Consider the following 24240-nt stretch of genomic DNA (forward strand, 5'->3'; position numbering starts at 1 on the left):
TGCTTGTAGGAATAGATATAACTCTGATTTTCAGAATTCACAGACCTTAGGAATAAATGCTGAACTTACTTTGCCTTTTTTGGAAAGGACTTGAATTGTTGAATTTGAGAATAGTTCTCGAGTTACGGTGCTCAGTAATCGTAGATGCTCACCTTTATGTGGTTAGCATTGCCGTATGGATGGATAGGAAGGGCAGGAGGAGAGGTTGTCCAGGAAGGGTAGGTGGGGTCAGCGGGGGCGTCACTCACTCTCACTGACACAAGCCAAGGGGGTCTGTGGAAGGAGTGTCAAAGCACCTGTCAGACAGAGGCATTAGACTCTGGAACCTGAACCAGGTGGGAGGTAGCCGGTGAGAACTAAGAGGCAGGGAGAAATATTAGGAGCAGCCACAGCGTCTGGCTGTTTCTGTGGAGACATTTGTAAATAGCATGACTCCCGTCTCTGGGGAGCTTTGGAACAGTGAACCAGACGTGCACGTGAGACTCGGGAAGAATCTCCTAGTTTGATGCTCTGGCTTCATATACGTCAGTAATTCTCGTGTAAATCTTAACTGCTTTTAGCCATTAACTTTCATTTACTTAACATTTGCAATTGTAGGTTTCCAGTCACTATTCCCAGTGGCTCATTTTCCCCAGGTCCTGATTACAGGATGATTGTGCCACTGATAAAATATGGGCAAAGAATTGTCCTTCTAATTTTGCCTCTAGCAACTTTGCTGATAGGGTACCCAGAAAATTTTTGAACAAGTTTTTCTGAAAATTGTTACAACATTTGAGGGCATTTTTGGCAAGCAATCCTAGCAGTTGGGCAGTGGGGATGGTCTGGAAGCAGGTGTACGCAATAGGGGTGTTTTGTTGAGAAATGGTACTCTGGTAGCGTATACACGTCAGCGTTTTGGTACCTTTAGGTGACTTTAGCACCTTTTCTGAAACTTCAGGGGCTTCTTAAAAACAAACCATGAAAAACCTTGCTAAATTACATTTTCTTGCTGAAGTCACATTTTAGGAAACTTAATTGAGTTTCTCTTTAATGTGTTGTTAGACCTGTCTGCTAACTTAGAAACATTTCTTGGAAGTGACTAGTGGTTTGAAATAGGTGGGAAGCAATGGCGGATTTATAGAAAACAGCGCCTGTGACAGTTAATGTTAAATTGCTGAGTGATCTCTCACAGCTGGCCGTGGGGACCGCGACGGCCGGTAGAGCTGGCCGTGGGGACCGCGACGGCAGGTAGAGCTGGCCGTGGGGACTGCGACGGCCAGTAGAACTGAAGATGGCATCTCCCGTCTGGAGGGGAGATGAGAGGGTAAAGGGGGTTAGAAGCTTGTGAAATGGACACGAAAAGAGAGAGTGGAGGGAGGGAGTGGGCTGTCTCACTAGGGGGAGAGCAATTGGGAGTGTGTAGCAAGGTGTATATAAGTTTTTGTGTGACAGACCGACTTGATTTGTAAACTTTCACTTAAAGCACACACACACACACAAAAAATTGGGGGCAAGTTAGCCAGTTAAATAGTGAGCGTGAGTTAAACCTGACCATTCCTTGCTGCTCTGTGACCTTGATGGTTCAGCATGTTGGGGTTCTAGGTATTTTTTAGATAACCTTTCCAAGTGCTATTGTAATTCAGAAATTTTGGGGAAAGGGAGCACCTATAGGCTGGCCTTTCAAAGGCCCTGGTTTGTTGTATCCTATCTGGTGTTGCTGGAGATGGGAGGTGAGGGACAGAGATCTCTGAAAAGTTGCTGGATGGAAAGGTCGTTTTGTGCCTGTTTGTCAAAAGAAGCGGGTGATGTTGGTCTGCTCAGGCTGGGAAGCCTGTGAAATCGAAATGCTGGGAAGAGTGTATTTCACATGGAGAGTGTTGGAAGGAGAAAAAAAAAGTCATTTTCCCTCAGGGCTGTGGTTCCACGAGCTGTTCCTCTCCCTAGAGACGGGTTTAGCATTAAAACCCTGCCAGGTATTCAGCAGTCTCTTTATAAGTTTCTTGGTTCTCCCTCCCAGCTTTTTCGCCCTCCCCTTCATCATTTTCACCCTTCCCCTCTCTTACTTGTCTTCCTCCTTCTAACCCCCCTCTCTGTCTCCTTAGAGGGAATAAACAATAGTAACATGATGGTTATTTAATTGTTGATGTTCTGTAGATATCCATTTTATAGATTGAGATGAATGAGACTACGATTTATAAAGCTTGAGCCTTTCCATCCCCAAGAAATCCTCAACTATAGAATTTACTTTGTATTAAACATGGGAGTGGCCTGAAATAACTCACCATGAAGTGTTCCTTTTTTTCCAATGTTAGCAAGAGCTCTAGACTTGGGAAGCTGATGATACTCAGATATTCACTGTTGTCCCGCCCTTACAACCCCCCTGCCTTTCCCGGTCCTGAAGGGGAACTTGATCTTTTATTTCCTAATTCAGCCCATATAGGGAGAATGAACTCAAGAGGAACGTTAACTTGTGTAGATATTGCAGAATATGCTTGTGACCACTGATTTGACTTTAGCATCTTTGACTCACAATGTTTTATTTTTTTAAACGGGGAAAACTATGTTACCACATTATAGAGTCTGTAGCAGAAGAAATAAATAGACCCATAATCCTTCCTTACTCACAGTCTTAATGCGTATCCAGTCGGGGCTGTCTGCTCAGCTGGCCCTGTTTCTTAGCACGACCGAAACCCCCACCTTCACCATCCATCTGTAGGTTATGTCAGAAGGCCATAAAGGCAAACTTCTAAGGATTTTTCATTTAAGTAGATGTGCCTAGAAATGGCCACGTGCTTGAATAACCCAATAATGAAATCTCCTTTTCAAATGGCTCTGTTCTGAAACACATACAGACATTTGGGGCTACAGGTGTTACAGCCGTGCTTCCCAATACTACGAGCGCGTTCCCTCACCTTTGTAGGTCGCCAGCCTGGGTGATGCAGGTGGTTAATGTGCTTGACTGCTAACGGACACGTTGAAGGTTCGAGTCCACCCAGAGACACATTGGAAGAAAGGCCTGATCTACTTCCAAAAAAATCAACCATTGAAAACCCTGTGGAGCGTAGTTGTAGTCTGACACACATGGGGTCATCATGAGTGAAAATCAATTCCACAACATCTGGTAGAACACCCAGTGTTTAAGTGTAACATCTCCGGTCAGTGAGAACTGACACACATCAAAAGTGATGACTCTCAGAGGAATGTGTGATAATTTCAGAGCACAGACCTTGCGGCTTGGCGCCTTCCCTCCCTGTTTATCCAGCCTTCTGTCCTGAAATTGGGGTTTGCCCTACAGTGAAGTAGCAATGTACCTTTTACCCGTTTCACCTGTGCTTCATTGTTTCTTTTGGCATAGATACTGTTTACAGCTTCACCTTCAGGCTTTTGCTGATTAGACTTAGTTGAATAATAATAAATATCTTGTCTTCAGGTTGCTTTATCAAGGTAATGGCTTTCATTGGGATACAATTAACTTCATTAACTTTGATTTGGCTATTTTACCTCCATGTTTCTCAAAGTCTAGAAGAGTATATGCCAGCAAAAAATTAGCCTAGTCAAAGAATTATGTAGCCAAAAGTTTTGTTATAAAATGCTACTCTAGAATGGTGATTTGCCCAAGAATTGGGAAGTTGAAAGACTGTCTTGAAGGAGTGTGGTCTCCATAATATCCAAAAAATGTGTATATATATATATATATACACATAATATCCAAAGCTAAACTTAATCTCTTTTTTCAAGCACCCCCCAACCCCATTTTCTATTGTTAAGATGGAAGCACTCTCTTCTCCGCCTCTGATTCCCCCTCCGATTCCACACCCGGTCACTTGCCAAATCGCATTCATCAAAGCCGTCCTGTGTCTGGCATCAGTGTTCTCATTCCCCCAGCCTGACCTGTCCAGGCGTATTTAAGTTGGTTTCTCTTTCATCTCTTCCCCTCCATCCAGTTGTGTTCCTTGTAAGTTTCTTTTTAAATCATTAGCGGTTGTTCACCACTGATCTGCTCCGGCACTGTGGTTCTCAAACTTGAATGTGCACCCGAATCGTCTGAAGGGCTTGTTAGAATACGCATTACCGAGTCACACTCCCAGAGTTTCAGATTCGGTAGGTCTAGGGTAGGGGTCTGAGAATTTGCTTTCCTAACATGTGGTAGGTGGGCCCAGAACAGACTTGGAAGACCTCAGCTCTAGGGTAATCCCGAGCTCTTCAGATACCTCCTCGTGTTTCTCATTCTTACCTACCCTGCGTACGTCTACTCTGCCAGAGCTCCAGCCAGACCCAGGCTCTAGAAGTCCCTCTGGTCACTTAAGGATAAGACTTGGGCTCCTTCAGAACAAGCTTTTTGTTTGAGTCGCCTGATTCCCACCTGCCCCCATCTACAGCTCTGAGAACCACTCAGCAGAATGCAGAGGGAGGGTGGTATTACTTTTGAAGAGATACCACTGAGGAATACCACAAATGTATTAGTGTCCTGATGAGAGGGATAGAAGACACCATTGTAAACAGTATCCTGAGGACCTGCCCGTGGACTGCAGGGCTGCCTGCACGTTCAGGCCACGCTTTGACAGGCAGAGTTGGTTGGCGCTAGTGGCCAGGAAGCAGTGTTAGTGGCTGTCAGTGCCCCTTCACCAGGCACACCTCTTACTTCCTCCTTTTTTACCGCTTCCCACTCTCCCTATTCACTTTCATTCTGTCCCCCTCCATTTGTCTCTGCCTACCTTAGCCTTGATGTCCTGGATCTTTTCGGTGGTTCCCTGGGTTGAAGAGGCTTCTGTTCTTCATATATATTAAAAAAAAAAAAAAAAAAAGAAGCCAAACCCAGTGCTGTTGAGTCAATTCCAACTCATAGCGACCCTATAGGACAGAGTAGAACTGCCCCATAGAGTTTCCGAGGAGCGCCTAGTGGGTTTGAACTGCCAACCCTTTGGTTAGCAGCTGTAGCACTTAATCACTCCACCACCAGGGTTTCCTCTGTTCTTTATTGCTTCTGAAGCTTAGTCTGAGTATTTGTTGGAGTAAAGAAATAGGCTAAGAAGGACTTGTAGTTAGGGCATTTATAAGGTGTCTGAGTAATATCTTACACATTGATATTTTATAGAAAAATTCTTGTGTAACTAAAAGTAACCCTGGAAGTGAATACATGGTAACCCCATTTTACAGAAAACAGACTCAGAGATTAAGAGATAATGTATGATACAATAGTAAAGAGATTTTTCTGTTTTTATGCACATGAGGAATAACTTTTATAAAGTAGCATGTTGTAGTTAGTAATTACGTTTAGAATCATAGCTGTAGATATTTGAAAGTTTCTGCTAAGATAGAAACGGTTATGTGTTGATTAGACTATATGCTTAGGTGCTATTTACTCTAGAAAACTATTAGGAGTTTTAGATCAAGGGTTAAATACACATATCTGGCACATAGTAGATATTCAATGTGTATAAATGTATAAGTATAGAAAAAAGGTCTAGAAAGAACTCACCAGACTGTTAATAGTGGTTAGTCATTTTTTCCTTGGTGTATTTCTGTACCATTTAAATGAAAGAAAGAAAAAAAAAAACAACCAGAAAACGAAAATGATGGCATATAAGTTATAACTTGGGGGAAACGAAAAGAAAGAGCTTGTGGGGGGGAAGTGAAGAGTCCAAATTAAAAAAAAAAAAAAAGCATCCGTGAAACCTGATGTGGCAGACATTACCTTACAGACGGTTCCTTGTTGGGTCTTCCCTGGAATGTATCCCCCCGCCCCCGTCATCTCTGCCCGCCCCAACCATCTGCTCTTTGAGACCCAGCTAGAATGCCTCCTTCTTCACAAAGTCTTTTACTTTCTCCTACTTTTGAACCACCCTCTCTTATGGTACCAGAATTCCTGTATTGTTGTCTAATTTCCTCTGAGAAAGTGTTTTCTGACCATTGCAAATGTGAAGGCTCCTCCTTGAAATTAAAAAAATATATATATATATATGTATGTATTTGGTTTTTATTTATCAGTCATCAGTCTCTAAAGAATGTTTGGGGTTCCTATGGGTACCTGGACCCTTTCCAATATATCTGTGGCCTCAAAGGACTCCGCAGCCTGACAGGTTGAGAACCACTACCTCCTAAGACTGCTGTTGCTACCCTGTGAGGACAGGAACTGTGGTAGGTTAGCAGACAACAAATGGCACTTACTGAGCCAACGAATGACAGTAGGTTCCAGAAGGGCTCACATGGATACCAGGTCTGCATGCTTATGAGGTATGTAAATCAAGCTAGTAAAGATGTTTCTCTCCACCAATACATTTTGTAGTGGATGATTTTAACTGTTAAATACTATATGAGAAATTGAAGTTCCTAACAGATTGTATTGAAGTTGGTGAAGAGGTAAAACAATGGAAATGATATGAAAAAGAATATAGATAACAAAGGGAGTCAGTGGGATTCAGGGTAGAATTCTCACCTTTGACTCCCAGCCCATGCGCCTCAGGCGCAGCCTCCACCTATCTGTCGGTAGAGCCTTGCATGTTGCTATGCTGCTATACAGGCTTCAGTGGTGTTTTCCAGACTAAGACTAGGACGAAATGGCTGACAGTCTCCTTTGGAAAATCAGTGAAAACCCTATAGATCTCAACAGTCTGTTCTCTTGTGCATGGGGTTTTTGTGAGTCGGGAGCTGACTTGACAGCAGCTAACAGCAACAACATGGAGATAAAACTGAACAAAGTGCCATTTCCAAAAGAGCTGATGATGGCAGTAGTTTGAGAATGATCACAGCATATGTGGTGGTGGCAGGTTTGCAGCTTCTCTCCTGCTCTTTCCTCTTGTTTGGCAGGACTGAAGTTTGTAGGGCTATGGACCTCTTTTTTTTCCCCCCTGTTCAGTTGCTTCCTTTCCTCAGGGGTCCTCTTAGCCCTGCTTCCTTCCAGGTGAACCATTGATTGATATTAGCACAGCAGCAGCCCCTGGGCTTCAGTCATTCACAAATACCAAGCAGCCCTGCAGGAGCCTGGGCCGGGGCAGGGGGCAGCGTGGAGAACCCACTGGGCATGCGGCTGGGTTGATTGCTCCTTCTAACATGCTCCTCCGTTTTTCTTTTTCAATAGGGTAGTGATGGTGCTCGAAGATCTGCGCTCCTTGATAGTGACGAGCCCTTGGTGTACATCTACGATGATGTCAGAACATTATATGAAGTCTTCCAGAGGGGTATGCAGGTGTCAAGTAAGCGTTTTCCTTAATTTGTGACGAATGCTGCATGTTTTTCCTTAAGAAAAAATAGGAAATACGTAGTTTTCATTAAGAAAAGTAGGTTGCTCACGTCTGTCTTTCTCCACGCTTAACGTTTCCAGAGTGAGTCCCAAAGCATGTCAGACCATGTAAGTGTTCCCTGTGGAAAGGGGTTCTGCCCTCAGACATGTTTTCAGCATATTCTGTATTTGATTAGCTCATTATAAGCTCTGACATTTCCTGCAATAAAGAGACCCTGTTTAATTGGGCCTAGTCCAGCATTTTTCAAACTCACTTGACCATGAAACTCATAAGAACTGACATCCCAAGGAGGCAGCATTGCATCAGACACTGTTGGAAATGTTGGCTCATGGAATTACACTTAATTACTAATTGTGGCACAACTACCTGGCATCTGCCTTCCTTTCTACCCTCTCTGCTTGCAGGCCTCTCGGGAGTTGCACTCAACTTCCTGCAAAGCCGTGATGACCCTGCTTTTTCATGACCCCAAGCGTTTGTGTACTTTTGCCTCCTTCTTGCCATCCTCAGCCAGGGTAGTTGATGTATTCCTACTGATCTTTTAAAATTCATATCACATTTTACCTTTTCTTTAAAGTCTTTCTAGTCTGTCATTTCATCCCCACTTTCAAGTGAGGGATTTTACACCATTTCCCTCCCAGCATCTTACACCTACCTCTGTATCAGCACCTGCCCATATCGCTGTGTTTACCTGCTGTCTGCTGCACGAGCCTGTGCTGGAGAACAGGGCAGCGATCAGTTGTCACGTCTCTCAGCACCTGCACGGTGCCTGGCACACAATAGCTGCTCCACCGAGGTGTCCTCAGTGAAGGGAAAATACCCACCGCTCTCCTCCCTGCCCTTTTTTGTTTTAACCTCTTTCTTTTTGCTTGTACCAGGTTCCTCTCTATAAGTGGTATTTAGAATCCATGTTTTGTTATTTAAATCTTTTAGTGCTTAGCTTTTACTTTTGTCACTGCTAGCTAGATTGTGTTCACTTTAGAGTCAGGGACTCTGCGCCTTTGCTTTCTCTGTCCCTACAAGATGTCGCATAGTATGTGCCCTTGTTTTCCACTTGATGTTAGTAAAGTTGGGTTGCTTAGTTCAGTGTGTCTGCCCTGATAATCCTGATACCTAAAAACTGAAACCCTGGTGGCGTAGTGGTTAAGAGCTATAGCTGCTAACCAGAAAGCCAGCAGTTCGATTCCAGTAGACCCTGCTTGGAAACTGTATGGGACAGTTCTACTTTGTCTTATAGGGTCGCTATGAGTCAGAGTCATGGGTTTGGTTTTGGGTGGACAAGTGTATATATTGAGGCAGATTTGTTAAGCTGTACTATACAGGGAAAGTAAACTTATGTGTTATTTAATTTGTGCACTTCTTCGAAGTCAGTTTCAGGGTTAGGGTATATCTGTGGTAGTAAACATCCATGAGGTACAATAGCCTAACATGGCTACTTGAAGGGGTGTGTGTGTGTGTGTGTTCTTCACCACAGCCACAAAGCATATTGTTGGATGCTCTCATGACTTCCATTATATTCTGACTCTCCCACGATCTTAAAACAAGTTTTATAACTTTTTGGGGCCACTTTATCTCTACTTGGAAAATGACACTTCATATGTGCATGTTTCAGAGAAGTTGAAAAATAAGTTCAGTCTTCCTAATCTATACTGATTAGAGGGGGCTGCTTTGTAGGTCACTTTTTGTTTTTTCCCTTTTTCCAAAGCTTTTTATTCCAAGATTTCATTTTCTACTATAGGAGTAAGCTTTTACAGGCGAGCAAAAGCCAACATGCGAGTAACATGGTCAGAAGTTTGTTGAATGGTGGGAGAACCCAGCTGAGTTTTTAAACCATACCTAGGAAGCCATTTGTAAGGATTGAGTTCCCTCGTTATCAGTGGTTCTCTACCTTAGCCGCTCATGAGTGTTACTGGGGAATCTTTTTAAGAACACTAAGGCCTAGACCCCATCCGTGTCCAATTACATCCGAATGTCTGTTAGTAGGGCCTAAGTATAGTGTTTTTAAGTTTCCCAAGTGAATCTAGGGGTTAATTACCACCATTTAGTGCAGGAGTCAGCAAACCTTTTCTGTGAAGAGCCAGATGGTAAATACTGTAGGGTTCGTGGGCCATACGATCTCTTACGACTACTCCACTGCAGCCTCAGGTGAACAGGTGAGTGTGGCTGTGTTCCAGTAAAACGGTATTTACAGAAACAGGTGGAAGCCTGGTTTAGCCCCTGGCTGTAGTTTGCCATCTCTGTTCTTGAGGAATAAAAGTGTATAATTGCATATGACTAGAGTATTTTTTTTTCTTCTCTGTAAACAACATCTGATGGAATTTGTCATGTGCAGCCCTGTCTTTGTTGCAGGCCCTGTAAATGGACCAGCTTCTGCAAATGAAGCCTACCTGGTGCTGCCTTCTGTTTTTGTTGGAACTGCTGTAGAATTAGCAGAGAAGGCCGTGTGGGGAGAAGGGGGTTTGACAGGCCTGGTTCTCCCGGCTTCATAGCTGGTTGTTGAATCTACACATACTTTACACTTCTCTAGGGCCTGACTGTGTCAGAGGGCCAGGCTGGCCAGGGCCCTAGATGGAACCATTCTCTGCTTTTCTTCCCACTTCCCCTAGCCCCCAGCTGGGTCAGATCACCTAACTAACACTCAGAGCTGGGGTCTGAAGCAGGAAGTGTTAGGCTCTCCAGACAGAAATGCAGATACCGTGGTCAGATGGGAGATGACCACACATCCCACGTCGGATTTCCCCATGGAAGGTGCTGCTTTGCAGGTTACGTTTTAATAGGGCAACACGGAGCTCAGGTTAAGGAACGTTCCCGTCTATCGTCAACGCTGATCAGCTCAACGCAGCAGCCATTTTTAGCTGGACAGAGCTTTCCCTTCAACAACCAGCCCCTCTGCCTGTGCTCAGAGTACAGAGTGAATGTCATTAGTTTGGGGTTAATCTGTAGAAAGACACTTGGAGAATTCCAAATAGAAATGGTTTGGGATTGTCGTTGTTACTGTGCTGCCAGTCCTTAAAACCAAAAACCGGTTGCCGTTCAGTTGGTTCCGACTGGTGGCGACCCCATGTGTGCAGAGGAGAACCGCTCCTTAGGGTTCTCAAGCCTGGGACCTTGCAGATGTACGTCACCAGGCCTTTCTCCTGAGGTGCCTTTGGTGGTTTTGAACCGCCAACCTTTCAGTTAGTAGTTGACTGCTTAACTGATGGTGCCACCCAGGGCCTCCATGTGCTAGTCCTCAGGGTGACTAAGTCTGTGACTTCTGTTTCTTCCTGCTGATTCAGGACCTAATTTGATTCAGGACACATCCTGGGAGAGTGCTGTTTCTTAACCTTTGCTTTCATAAATGCCCCCCACCCCCCCTCATTTTGCATCTTTTCTTGATTTTTGTTTCTCTGGGATCAAGGCTTCATCCATACAATTAGGATTCCAGGCAATTCTTGATACCTTTGATCATCAGAATTTGGGCACGTAAAAATTACATTTTCCTCTTTGAACTACAGCACCCTCCTAGGGTTTCCATGGCTGTAAGTCTCTACAGGAGACCACCACCTTTCTCCTTCGGAACCAATAGGGTGTTAAAGAGAAGTTCACAAACCGAGTGTCCAAGTTGTATTTGCCTTTTCTTCTCCCCCCCCGCCCCAGCCCCCATTCTGCTGCCCTGTTTAAGAAACAAACAAGAAAACAAAGCATCAGATGAAAACCGGAGGGGGAGCATTTCCAGTCTGGACCTGTTTCTAATCTGAGGACCTGATTCTTTGGAGGAGGAGGTGGAATGCAAATTAAAACCTAGAATTATTTATACCTGTTAAACTCATCTTTTGTTTTTTCATTGCTTTTTCTTTTTTAGATAATGGGCCTTGTTTGGGCTCCCGGAAACCAGACCAACCGTATGAATGGCTTTCATACAAGGAGGTGAGTTTTCTGGCTTGTGTGGATTACTTGCAGGCTGTAGTGCTTGAACACCTTAGTTCTTAGAGCCTTAGAATGTTAGGTCTGGAAGGTTTCTAGAAAGTATATGTGCTGGACTAGCCTAGCTTTGGGATCAATGTGGAGCATCCAAATAGAGAGAAGCTTTACACAAAGATTTAGGAAGGACTAGCTGAGTGATTTAACCGATGGCTCAGAGCACTTTCTTTCAGAACTGACGTGGATACGCTGGAATTAGAATAGAATTGTAAGACAGAGTTCTAGACAGGTGCTTGAGGCCGATAACTTCTCGCAGACCCCCTGGGAGTAGGGTTACTCCTCTCCCCGGAGGGGTGCTGGAAAAGTCTAGAAGCTCAATCCAGAGTAACCCTCTCATGTTATAGAAGAAAAGGAAAACATGCCTCAGGAAGGGCTATGACTCAGCCAAGGTCACAGCAGGCCAGTGGCAGAACCAGGACCAGAAGCGAGGCCTGTGGCTGTCTTGTGGGCTTTTCCGGTTCGTCGTGCTAATGCTCAAAGCTGTCGATGACCACCTTGAAACTGGGGTGACATCTTAAACCCGGGGCAGCTCAGGGAACAGCATAGATGTCCAGAGGAGACACCTGTGTTGCTGTCTGTGTTGCTGTCTGAGTGCAGAGCTGGGTGTTTTTACTCTTGTCACTCTTTAGTCCCCAATGATTCACTGCTGTAGCGGTTTAAATAGGAGCTCGTGGATCACTGGTGGCACAGCAGGAAGATACTGGTTTTTATTTTTATTTTTATCACTATCCTGACAAATCTGCTTGCCTCTGCTTTCCCCAGTCCAAGCGGGACCCTGAGGACACGCAGAAGCAGCGGCCAGGGTCAGCCTGGCTGCCCTTTGTTCCCAGCCAGCCGTCCAGGAGACGGCTTTCTGGCCCTAGTCCCCTGCTTTCCCCAGTCCAAGCGGGACCCTGAGGACACGCAGAAGCAGCGGCCAGGGTCAGCCTGGCTGCCCTTTGTTCCCAGCCAGCCGTCCAGGAGACGGCTTTCTGCCCCTAGTCCCCTGCTTCTCCTGGCTCTAGGAGCAGGTAACCCTGGGGCATTCATGGCTATGAATTAACTCCCTCCTTTCAGGTTTTGTGTGAAAGATGTTCTTAGTACTTGGTGTATTTGGGGTGGAGTGTCCACTGGGAGCTGCAGAGTCCCGTGTGTGGAAGAGCACCTCTTGGTCCCACCCCTCATCGGGGGAAACAGCACAGTTGCTGTGTAGTTGACCCTTGACTCACGGTGACCCGTGTGTGTCCGAGCAGAACTGGGCCTCCAGGGTTTTCAGTTTTTCGGAAGTAGATCACTAGGTCTTTCTTCTTGGGCATCCCTGAGTGGGCTCGCCCAGCACACACCTGTTGGCGGTCAGCAAAATACAGAAGGCCTCGTTTTGTGTAGTGTTCAATCTCTTTCAAGAGAGTGACAAGGTGAAGTAGCATATCATAACCTTGCCTGTGGAAGGAGCAATGAACTGTATCTCAGGTGACCAGAGGGATTTATTTTGCCTTTTTTTGACCAGAGCTAAATAGCTGATTCCCATCCCTAGAGTTTCCAAGATCCCTCATTTTCAAAAATGGTATGAAAACAGTTCATATGGAAAACGTCGGGCATAGATCATTGCGTGATGACCCTGAGGCCTCACAGGCTACTGGTGCTTTCTGGATCACCTCTGTTAACGTTTGTTGGCTGGGAGAGGGAAGACACGTCCGTTTCAAGTTGCATTTTCAAGGCAGATTGAAACCTTTGGCGTTTCTCTGTATCAAACCTGCAGTGGGGGCTGGTAAAGACATAAAACTGGACTTAACTGAAGGCAGCTTAGGACTCGTACATTCAAGTCATTTTCTTCACTGCCCAATACAGGGAGTCTCCAACTTAGGACGTATTTGAGTTACCATGGACTGCGCTTAACGACCGTCTTTTTTTGTGTGTGTGCATCTTATTGGTGGTAATGGAGCCCCGGTGGCATAGTGGTTAAGAGGTAGGACTGCTTAACCAAAAGGTCGGCGGTTCGAATCCACCAGCTGCTCCTTGGAAACCTATGGGGCGGCCCTACTCTCTCCTGTAGGGCCACTGTGAGTCGGAATCAACTCGAAGGCAGTGGGCTTGGTTTGGTTTATTGTTAGTAATATGTACTACATACAGTGTTGCAGCGTGTGGTTTGCTGATGTTATCATTCTCAAATGCAGTGTTTCCAACCCCCAAAGACAAATAAAAATTGGATTTTTAAAGCTAGTGATAATGAAAGGCAATAATAATGAAAACTAAAAAAAAAAAGAGGGATTTGACTTTTGTCAGAACCGACTTATGATGGAGTAGCCGTCAGATTGGAACCCCTTCGTAAGTCGGGGACTACCTGTAATTCTGACCTTTTTAGGGGCTATAAACCCTTGAGGGAAGGCATGAACCCTTTTTCTATATACATAAATGTGTGCATATTACCCTAATAAGCTTTGCAGACAATTGCAGGTAGTTCACAAGTTATGATTCCTTAAGCGTAAGCAAGAGTTGTGAAATAGCTCGTGGAATCTGAAGGTGATGAGCATGTTAATGCTATTCTTGCCACCACCTCACCAGTGCCGGTTGTGGTTGCTCCAGGTGGGGCTTGGGTTGGTGCTGTGTGCCGGACCAACAGGATTCCAGGACAGGCATGGGTGTGGCTTTGTGTACTGTGGGTGTGGGCATGTATGTACCCTTGATAATTCACCAACTGCGAATAAGAAAAGAACTCCTCATTTAAGACTTTTAACAAATTATACTTTATTTGGGATGGGTGTGTGGAAAGGATAGGGGCCGGTATATTGCTCTAATTTTTGTGTATCTACCTATTTTTGCTTAGTTGTGATAGTGATAGTATACATTTTTATACTTATTTTACATAATATCTTTACAGATGGTCTGCTAAATTAGATGTGGTCTTTGTAATTGTAATATTTATTAGGTATGTAGCATTTTCTGAGAGATTTACCATCATTTACTGAACTATCCAGCCATTGGTCTCTTTTTTCTTCATAGTTTTACAGTTGTAGATGGTTTTGAAACATACACCTTTGTACATAGGGCTTTTTAAAACCTGCTGTCCTAAGATTGAATTATTTTCTAAGAAACCATTCTCAAGAATGAAATTGTGGAACCTAATGATGGCAGCTTGTTCTTATTTCTTTAAGGTCTCTCAAAAAACTTGCTTTTTTTGTGTTTATACCAAATGACATGTTTTGGCTGCTTTGCTGCTCTTTTTAAATACCAAAATGAAAAAAAAAGTTTTCCGTTCCTGTTTTATAATTTAAAAAAAACTGAAATAAAAAAAGAAGTATGTAAGAAACCCTGACATAAACAGCCATGGCCTACAGTTGTTGGAATGAAATTGCTTTGCAGAAGGAAGCCTGTGGTCAGTTCTTAATAGTGAATTCTGGTGCACAAAACCCTATTTTGTAAAACAAAAAATTGTAAATAAAGTCGTACCTGCATGTTCCTTCTGGCTGTCTCTGTGCGGCACCACTTGCAAGCTGAAATACTGGACTCATCCGTCAGTCAGCAGGAAGCTTTGTTACTCAAGATGGGGCCTGAACTGCTACTGATTTTTTTTTCCTCCCTGTTTTAGGTTGCAGAATTGTCAGAATGTGTGGGCTCGGCGCTTATCCAGAAGGGCTTCAAGGCCTCCCCAGATCAGTTCATTGGCATCTTTGCTCAAAACAGACCTGAGGTACAAACCCTTAGGCACCTACTGTATGAGGCTTTGATAGTTCTCAGATACAAACCTTAAAGGAAATAAGAGTGAGGAGGCAGAAGCAATGTCAGGAACGAGGGCGTCTTCTCATCAAACAGCATTGTGTCCATATGGGACTGAAGCATAGAGTAGGGTGTGGAGTGGCAGGAAAAGAGGCAGAAAACAGAGGTAAGAGCCAGGCCATGGCTTCCTCGTGTGCCCTTACTAATACTAAGCTGGGACCTGACCACAATGTTGGAAGCTTGAAAACCGCTTCAGGAAAAAAAAGAAAAAAACTATTCAGGCCAAGGAAGTGAGTGTGCTCCTGCCCATGGCAGCCGTGCGTTCATTTATGCTGTGTGTTAGGGTTCGGCAGAAGATTTCATTTGAGAAGTACAGCCAGAGGTAATGGGGTGCACTGAGGAATTAAAAGAGTGATCTCACCAGATTCACCTTTTAGGAACATCAGTTGCTATGTGACTGATGAATTTAGAGGCAGGGTGAACAGTTACTATATCCCTTCTTGCCTTCGTCATTTTTCAGGGGATATTTTACCAAAAAGGTTTTTCCGCTTAGGCAAGTATGTGCCCACCTTCTCCTGTTTCCAGGCCATATGCAAACTGCTCCCAGATTTAGGTCTCTCAAACTTTACAGCCGTTGTTTTGTCTGAAAAGATTCAGTGGCTGCACACTGCCTGATGACCAGAGCCAGATGCCTCCATGACCACAGTCTTCCTCCGGCCTACCTCTCCAGGCTCATCTCTCCCTGCGTCCCACCTGGAACTATCCATGTCAGCCCAATCATAGTACTCCCTGACCTTCCTTCCTCTGTTGGAACGGAGTAGTCCCCCACTGTTGGAGTCTTCTTACCTTTCTTTCCGAAGAGAAGTTCAAATCCTGCTTCTCTTGCAATGGGCAGGCTCAGTTGCCTCCTCCACGAAGCCTTCTGCATCCACCTTGGCCCTTAATGGGCTGTCCCATCTGAGTCAGTCACTGTCTGTATGATGATTTTTTTCATATATTTGCCTCTATTCTTCAGGCAACTTGCAATCTCTTTTTAAGAAGGGCACAAGGGTTTTGTTCTCATTATGAATCCCTCATGGTGCCTGCTGTGTAGTAGTAGTTACAGAAATGTTTATTTCACAATATCAAATGTTTTCACATTGAATCTTTCTAGATTATTGTTCTCCTTGGAGTGATTATATTGTAACATCTTGTTTTCTCCCCCTGACCTTTACTGTTTAGTGGGTGATTATTGAACAGGGATGCTTTGCTTATTCCATGGTGGTGGTTCCACTTTATGAAACCCTTGGATCAGAAGCGATCACATACATAGTCAACAAAGGTACGTCTGTGATCTTGGGTTGGACATGAGCCTAGTTCTTGGATAGATTCAGTGGCTTTATATTTGCTTGTATTTGATCTGACAGGGCTTTTTTATTTAAGTGAACATCTACCATTTTATTCAAAGAATGTAGTAATTAAAATAATCTTATACCGGATATTATAGAGTTAAGCTTTCAGGATCCCAGAACTTTATTCCTCCCTGAATCTCTTCTTTTACAGCTGAACTCTCTCTGGTTTTTGTTGACAAGGTAGAGAAGGCCAAACACTTATTAGATGGTGTAGAGAATAAGTTAATACCAGGCCTTAAAATCATAGTTCTCATGGACTCCTACGGCAGTGATCTGGTGGAACTCGGCAGCAAGTGTGGGGTGGAAATCATCAGCATGAAGGCATTGCAGGTGAGTCGTTCTGCCCAGCTTGTGTCTCTGAAGGGCCTCCTTGAGGGCTTCTTGGCTCAGATGTGATATCCAGTGAGGCCATGCAATCCCAACTCTGGCTGGTAGTCATAGCAACTCATAGAAGATGTAGAGTAGAACTTTCTATCTCATTATTGGAAAAACAGATTCCACATGCATGCCCGTGTGCCAATCAATATAGCACATCCGAGAGAAAACACTCATAAAGTGAGTTGCAGCGCTCACATATTTATTCTAGAGAACTGTAAAAATGGCGTGGGGATAGCGTCTCACCTCCTCTAACTTCACAAGGGGGAAGGAGAATCAAGATTAACAGCCCAAGGCTGATGATGCCTGAGAGGTGAAAGTCAGACATGGCTTCAAGTTTTTACCAATTCTGACATCAACCGTCCCCCTCCCATGGCACTCTCTACTTCTGTACGGAGTTTGAAAATTCGTTGCAATGGTCATACAAAACTCACAGACCATACTCACAACTATGGGGGGTTTTATTAGGGAAGTAACAGGTTGCCATTCAGGTTCAGGGACAGAACTCAGGGTGCAGTTCTTCAATCGGGACAGCCTCCTCCCAGCTGTGCCCGCAGGCCTCTCATTGGCCCCTAGGCCTCTGCCCTGCTTAGGCAAGTGTTACAGAGCTCTTCTAGCTGTGCTGCTGAGTGCCTAGAGGCACCCCACTCTGGCAGTAAGCCTCACCCTGAAGACACTCAGCTCTAGGTCCATGGGATCGGCAAACTTAACTCCACCAAGCGTCCGAAGGCACCCTGCTCTTCCAGCAATCCTCCTGTCAGAAAGTGCTCAGCTTTCTTGCTATGTCGGCTGGGAGGCCAGCTGCACCGTCTCCTCTGCCGTTTCTGTGCTGCAGTGTTAGAGCTCTGTCAGTCTTCTGGTTCCAGGAGCTTCTCAGCTCAGGGATCCTGGGTCCAAAGGACACACTCTGCTCCTGGCTCTTCTTCCTTGGTGGCAGTGAGATCCTCCTCTGTTGCCCCTGGGATGGCTCACTGTAAGCCTAGTGGGATGGCAAAACTGACCAGTCCCTTCATTTCGGTTCCATAGACCTTATTTTCACGGCCCCACCCTACGTGAGTGCCGTGAAGTTTAATTGCATTGTCAGCCAGCTGTCCAGTCCTCTTGGTGGGCCACAGTCACATTATTTGTATGGTCCTGCCCAATGGGTGGGAGTTACAGGGCCGTGGTGGGAAAGGCCATATAAAAGCAATCCATCGTACCACAAGCGCTGACCAGTCCTGCTGATAAACGCAGGAAATGTGAACTTGGTGGAAGTTCGAGTGTATGTGTCGCCTTAGACTTCAGTGTCTCCCACTCCCTCATTTGTCTTTAGAACAGAGCCAGCTATAGAGATCTGCCTCGTTATTCTTTCCCACATTGCTTTTGGTAGAGTCCTGGTGGACTTCCAACGTAGATGTTTGATTTTATTGTTTTTATTTTCAATTTCTGAAGATTCACATTAATCACAACTTTAAAGGCAGCCAATCTAGGGAAATGAGTCTGGTCCGTATTTAAATAGGTTGCTTGTGTCAGATCATATAAGAAGTTGATGCCCCAGTCGAACTTGGGTTGGAGTTCAATCCAAGGAAGCTGTCAAGGGGAGGATCTTTTTTTGTATACATTATAGGGAATCAAAGGGCAAATAGAGTATGTGTTTTCATATAGCAAGCCAATCTCTTTCTGAAATCGTTCAGTAAATAGAGCTTTAAAATGTATTTTTAGTTTTCCTCCTTCTACAAAGATTTGAGGCTACAAGTAAGAATTTGTAGCAATTCATACTTCCTGGGGATCCTAGTCACAGGAGACTTGTTTGTTCTGTCAGAACCACCCCCGTTCCCCACAGTGTCATAGACCATGGCTGCATAAGAGCAGATGGGAGTGTTTCATTGTTAATTTGAGTTAATAGCTGGCTTTTTACTTAGCATTTTCCCACCTTTTTTTTTTTTTTTAACTTGAAACCCCTTTTGACAGTAATATAATCTCTTCTTTTCCTTCCACCCTCCCTACCTGCCAAGACATACACAGGAATTTTTTTGGTCATTTTTGACTGCTGTATAATAAAGACGTAATTTTAAGATTAAAAAAATTATTTACATGGGAATATGATTAAAGATTATAATATAAAGTTTATATTAATGCTGTCTTCATAAAGGACATTGTTCTGTTAAATATGATTCATGTGTTTACATTTTCTAGTTAAATATGATTCATGTTTAGTTATTTTTAATTTCTTAACCAGAACTTTTTAACAGATGAATTCAAAAGGAACATTAGAGTTGATTTTGTGATCAAGTTTATATTAACATTTATTTCTTTCAGGATCAAAAATAGAAGTAGAACTTTTTATTTTTCTCAATATTTGATTATGAAAAATTTCCCAAACATACAGAGAAGTTGAAAGAATCCTACAGTAAGCAGCCACGTGCCCACTACCTCAGTGCGACAGTTAACGTTTTGATGTGTATGTTTCGTGACTTACCCATCTCTCCCTTCTTCTGCCCATTCATCAATCCATCTTATTTTATTGGTGCATTTTAAGTAAACTCCAGACTTCGTCACCCCTAAATACCTCAGCATGCTTCTCATTAACTAGAATTCAGTGTTTATTTATGGTTCTTTTTGAAGGTAAAAGTTTTGCATTTTGAACCTAAAAATAGTAACTCATTTTTTACAATTGCTATATATTTTTTCTAGATTAAGACGTAAGGAATGTTTCAGATATGAAGCCGTCTTTGCAAATAGTGCACTAACATAAAAAAAAAATGAGTTTAAAGCCAAGTTGCATACGATTGTTGTCTTATTTTCTTTAACATCAGGTTTTTGAAGTATTAGAGATCTCAAGAAGCTATGTAAGAATTTTGAACAGATAAGTGGAACTTTGGATCTGATAAAGATTATTTTGAAAAAAATTTTTGCAGAATTATCATCGCTTTAGCTCTTAGTTTACTTGGACATCAGTGTTTCTGTTTTTTTAAATCGGTGGATAGAAATCTTTGGCTATAGTTAAGAGTAGGACTTAGTTATTAGACCATAATAGGAAGTGAGAGTGGAGACAGATAAACAGTTTAAAAGACTTTGATTACTGTCTTTTGAATAAGTCCTATTTCAAACGCAAGTCCTCGTACCATTTATATAGTTTTATGTAAGAAGGAAGACATCTGGAAAGTGGCTACTTAGAACAACGGGTAAATACTTGGGTTTGGGTTAGGTAAAATTGCTCTAGTTTCTTTAATTTGAAAATTATGCTGTCCTTGGACCAGCTGTGAGTGAACCTCACAGTAAAGTCAACCTTACGTGACTTGATGTGACCTTACTCTTTACATTTAGAAAATATTTCCATTTAAGAATTTTTTTTTCTTTTCTAATTAAGAACCTGGGAAGAGCCAACAGACAGAAGCCCAAGGTAAGTACAGCGTGTCAGACCCTCTCACAGCCCTCTGTGGTCTTCTGTATCTGTCCATTTTGGAGACTAGTAGAAACCGTGGATGAATCTGTGTGGTGTGGAGTCCTGGGGTGGGGTAAGCGGTTAAGCCACAAGGTGGGTGGTTCAGACCCACTCAGAGGTGCTTCAGGAGACGGGCCTGGTGGTCTGCTTCCTAAAGGCCACAGCCTGGAAAACCCCGGGGAGCAGTTCTGCTCTGTACACATGGGGTCAGCGGCAACAACAACTTCGTGGCTTTTAGTTTTCTCCTCTATTCTGACTTAGAACAACTTTTTTTTTCCTCATCTGCCTCAGCCTCCAGCACCTGAAGACATTGCAGTAATTTGTTTCACAAGTGGAACTACAGGTGAGTTTTGAAATGAGATTGCTTCTGCGTGGTTTCTGGAAGTTGAGACTCCTCGCCCTTTTTGGATGACTCATAAGCTAACTGTAGATGGACTGAAAGCAGAAGAGACTGAAGTGAACCAAGCGCTGTCTTTTGTTAGTCTAGAGGACACCCTGAGAGTCTGTGAATGCCATGTGTTCCTCAAACATTAGAGTCATCTATTTTCTGGGGACAAGCCTTGTCAGTTGTGTCCAGTAATAAAATTCCTGATTTTTCCCCTCTTATTGCTCTATACATCCTCTAAAACTTGTCCACATCAATTAAGATTATTTAAGATAATAAGATTCATTTTAAAGGATTTCGGGTTGCCCAGGAATGTAGTGTTACTCAGCAAGTGGCCGTCAATGGGGGATGCCTAGCCCTAGAGGCATTTGAGGCCCTCATCATACATGGTTCCTCAGCTTCCTCAATTACTGTTATTCCTGGAAGGAGTTTCATTTTCTCTAACTTTGTTCTGCTTTGTGTGTGTTCTGCAGGCAACCCCAAAGGAGCACTGGTCACCCATCAAAATATAATTAGCGTTTGCTCAGCTTTTGTGAAAATAACAGAGGTAACCTGTTGTTGTCTTTCTTCATATTCGTTGGTTGTCATTAGGCCTCCAGGTGAAAGTGGGAAGGTGACTAGTGGAAATCTTTGTTGAGACTTTGACTGGAGTTCCCGGCTGGTATAGTGTTAGGTCCATGTTTTATTTGGAATCCTATCTGAAAGTACATGTCTGAGTCTTAAAGATCACCTTCTCTCCAATTATTTTTGTTTTGAACCTAATCTCCAGCTCTGCTTGTGCTCTTTAAGGTGGGTGGACAGAACTTGCTATGGTTTTATATTGTGAAGCTTTATGTGGAGACTGCTCTGTACGCGTTTCCAGGGAAGGACAGACAGGAGATGACTCTCTTGTGCTTTCATCCACTATTCCAGTGTTGGGAAAATGGTTTCTTTTGTGAAATGTTCAATATTGCCGAGGGTTTTTTTGAGTTATTAGTTATTTGGTCATTTTGCCTTCCATTTTACGAGAAGGATTAAAGCCTAGAACTTTGATTAATTTCCTGTAATCTTAAAGTTTGCTAGCCAAAGGTATATTTCAAACTTATGTAGCCGTATAATGCCCTTCCTTCGTGCCCTTTTCACATTTTTTGTACTTTGGTTTTGCAATCTCTCGGAAGGATTCGGTAGCCCCAGTTTTTGTGGCGGGAGTCTATGCTTAATGGTTTTGGGGAATGGCTGCAGAATTTTGATGTTTTAGGCATCTTGCCACCAATTTTACTATATTCACACGTTCTTAGTTCCATATACCCTTTTTGGTGTATGCTTTCTAAACAAAGATCAACATTTGGTACCTTACCAAAGTGAAATTTTAATTTCCTAATAGGCCTTCAAAACGCACTGGTGGCTTCTTGAGGCAAATGATTACAGGACTTTTTTAAAAAATCAATTATAGCATCAAGGGGTATCCTCAACTTCGTGAAACTTCTAATCATGCTAACGGATATTATTTTTTGTAGTAAATCAGGAAGTTGAGTTAGGTGCTCTTTGTATGATAATTGGAGTCTGAGAACTGTTGGCAAATGGGGCCACACTTGAATAAAATTAAGATTATGGCATGTTCAATCGACAGTGAACACCTCCAGAGCTGTTGTGTGTGTTCAGGACTGGTGTTTTCATCTGTTATCCCATTCCCATTAAGGATGGCCCAGCTTTGGGGTGGGGAGGGTGTGGCTCAGAAGTACCCATGGCACCAACTTGACAGCTCCCTCATTTCCTGATTGGTGTGGCAGCAGCTGCTATTGGCAGCCCCCTGTTTTTTGTTTTTTTGTGTGCTTTAGGTGAAAGTTTACAGTTCTAGTTTCTCATACAAAAATTTATACACGTATTGTTATGTGACCCTAGTTGCAATCCCTGTAATGTGACAGCACTCTCCTCCCCCTTTCCACCCCAGTTTGCCTGTGTCCATTTAACCAGCTCTTGTCCTTTTCTGCCTTCCCATCCTGCCTCCAGACAGGAGCTGCCCATTTAGTCTCGTGTATCTCCTTGAACTAAGAAGCACGCTCTTCATGAGTATTATTTTAAGTTTTATAGTCCGGTCTAATCTTTGTCTGAAGTTTGGGCAGCCTCCTGTTTTGGCCAAAATTCTTTATGCTGGGGACACGAGAACACCATTCCATGCAAACACTCCATATGCCTGCCCCTAAGTAAAGCCCTTTCTGAGCTGTGAGATGAAAACCTAGTATCTAAACTTAGGCTGGATACAGACCCGTCACGATCAGCATTTATAGGACAGCAAATCCCCTGGTACACATCGGAGATTTCATTAAACCAATTGGAATGTTTTTCATAGGGTGAAGTTGGGCCTTATGGGGTCAGCGGTGATTCAGTGGTAGAATTCTTGCCTTCCACACGGGACACCCAGGTTTCGTTCCTGACCAGTGTACCTCCCACGCAGCCACTACCCATCTATCAGTGGGAGTTTGGGTGCTGCTGTGCTGCAGAACAGGTTTCAGCAGAGCTTCTAGACTAAAACGGACCAGGAAGGCCTAGTGTCTATTTCTGAAAATCAGCCATTGAGAACCATATAGATCAGGCAATTCCATCCCGTTGTGTGTGGGTCACCAGGAGTTGGGGGCCAGCTTGGCAGCTATAGCAACAAAGTAGGGCTTTAAGGTAAAAATTTTGATCAGACTCAAATATTCTAGGTGTGTTTATACTATAAATGAAAGAACCTTGGCTACCCAACTTATCTCCTTTCCCTCTTCCCCAGTGCTATCTTATGTTGGAATGGCTCTTGTATTTCTTGCCTTAAGGTGGAATTGAGCATGCTGGGTGGTGGGTGCTGTAAATCTGAAATACTAATGATTAAAGCACATAATCCCTTAACATCACACTTGGAGTAAAGTTTTACTCGTTTTAACTAAAGTCCTGATTCGATTTACTTTCTCTTTTGGAATGATCCCATATACTTCACTCTATTTGAATAATTCAAGTATTACTTTTCGTTTCATTCATTGCTGAGAAATGATTGCAGACCGTAAGCAAAGTCTGCTTCTCCTTAATGTTGAGGTAAACGGGAAAATTACTAGAAATCTTAACACTTTTCTGCCTTGCTGGTGTCTTTGCTTACAGAATACAATCCTTCCTTGCCCAGATGATACTTTGATTTCTTTCTTGCCTCTGGCCCATATGTTTGAGGCAGTTGTAGAGGTAGGCACTGAATTTTGTTACTTTTACTTGCTTGTTTGTGTTTTGCTAAGTTGTTGTATTTTACAGACAGTACTCACCTTGAGTGCCAGTGACACACACATTTCGTTTTTACCACTTGCACACATGTATGAGCAGATCTTGAAGGTGAGTGTCATATGCAAATGGTTGTCTTCGTAGGTGATTCCTTACTTAGCCCAAGTTTAGAAATGGTGCTGATTATTTACGAGAGTGTAAAATTTTTTTTTTCTGCGCCTGGGCTCTTGAACTTTAACCATCCATTTTTTAATTTAGAAGTTCATACCATCAAGTAAGAGAAATGACAGTCCAACAAGATGGGAGAAAATATTTTCAAATCATATCTGAAAATACATAATATATAAAGAATTTTTACATCTCAATAATGAAAACAACAAATAGCCCAATTAAAAAATAGACAAAGGATCTGAAGAAACATTACTCCCAAGAAGTTACACAGATGGCTAATAAGCACATGAAAAGCTGTCCAGCGTCATTAGCCTTCAAGAAAATACAAATCAAAATGCAGCGAGATACCACTTCATACCCACTAAGATGGCTAGAAGCAAAAAGGCAGGTTATTATAAG

At 43.2% G+C, this 24240-nt stretch overlaps 1 protein-coding gene across 7 annotated transcripts in view; it reads left to right on the forward strand.

Annotated features, from left to right (window-relative positions):
* The window catches only part of LOC135227207 (long-chain-fatty-acid--CoA ligase 1), a 179205-nt gene that overhangs the window by 138337 nt on the left and 16628 nt on the right, over positions 1-24240 (forward strand). For 6 of the 7 annotated variants that reach the window (XM_064272944.1, XM_064272942.1, XM_064272945.1 and 3 more), the window contains 9 exons: positions 7058-7172; positions 11062-11126; positions 14746-14847; positions 16095-16194; positions 16416-16594; positions 19989-20021; positions 20355-20406; positions 20922-20995; positions 23560-23637. In XM_064272944.1, the coding sequence (XP_064129014.1) occupies positions 7058-7172; positions 11062-11126; positions 14746-14847; positions 16095-16194; positions 16416-16594; positions 19989-20021; positions 20355-20406; positions 20922-20995; positions 23560-23637 (798 nt within the window). Of the gene's footprint in view, positions 1-7057; positions 7173-11061; positions 11127-14745; positions 14848-16094; positions 16195-16415; positions 16595-19988; positions 20022-20354; positions 20407-20921; positions 20996-23559; positions 23638-23703; positions 23782-24240 lie in introns of all 7 variants that reach the window. The other variant, XM_064272948.1, reaches the window with a different exon arrangement.

Source organism: Loxodonta africana, chromosome 19 (assembly GCF_030014295.1).
Source record: "Loxodonta africana isolate mLoxAfr1 chromosome 19, mLoxAfr1.hap2, whole genome shotgun sequence".
In the NCBI taxonomy this organism is placed as follows: domain Eukaryota; kingdom Metazoa; phylum Chordata; class Mammalia; order Proboscidea; family Elephantidae; genus Loxodonta; species Loxodonta africana.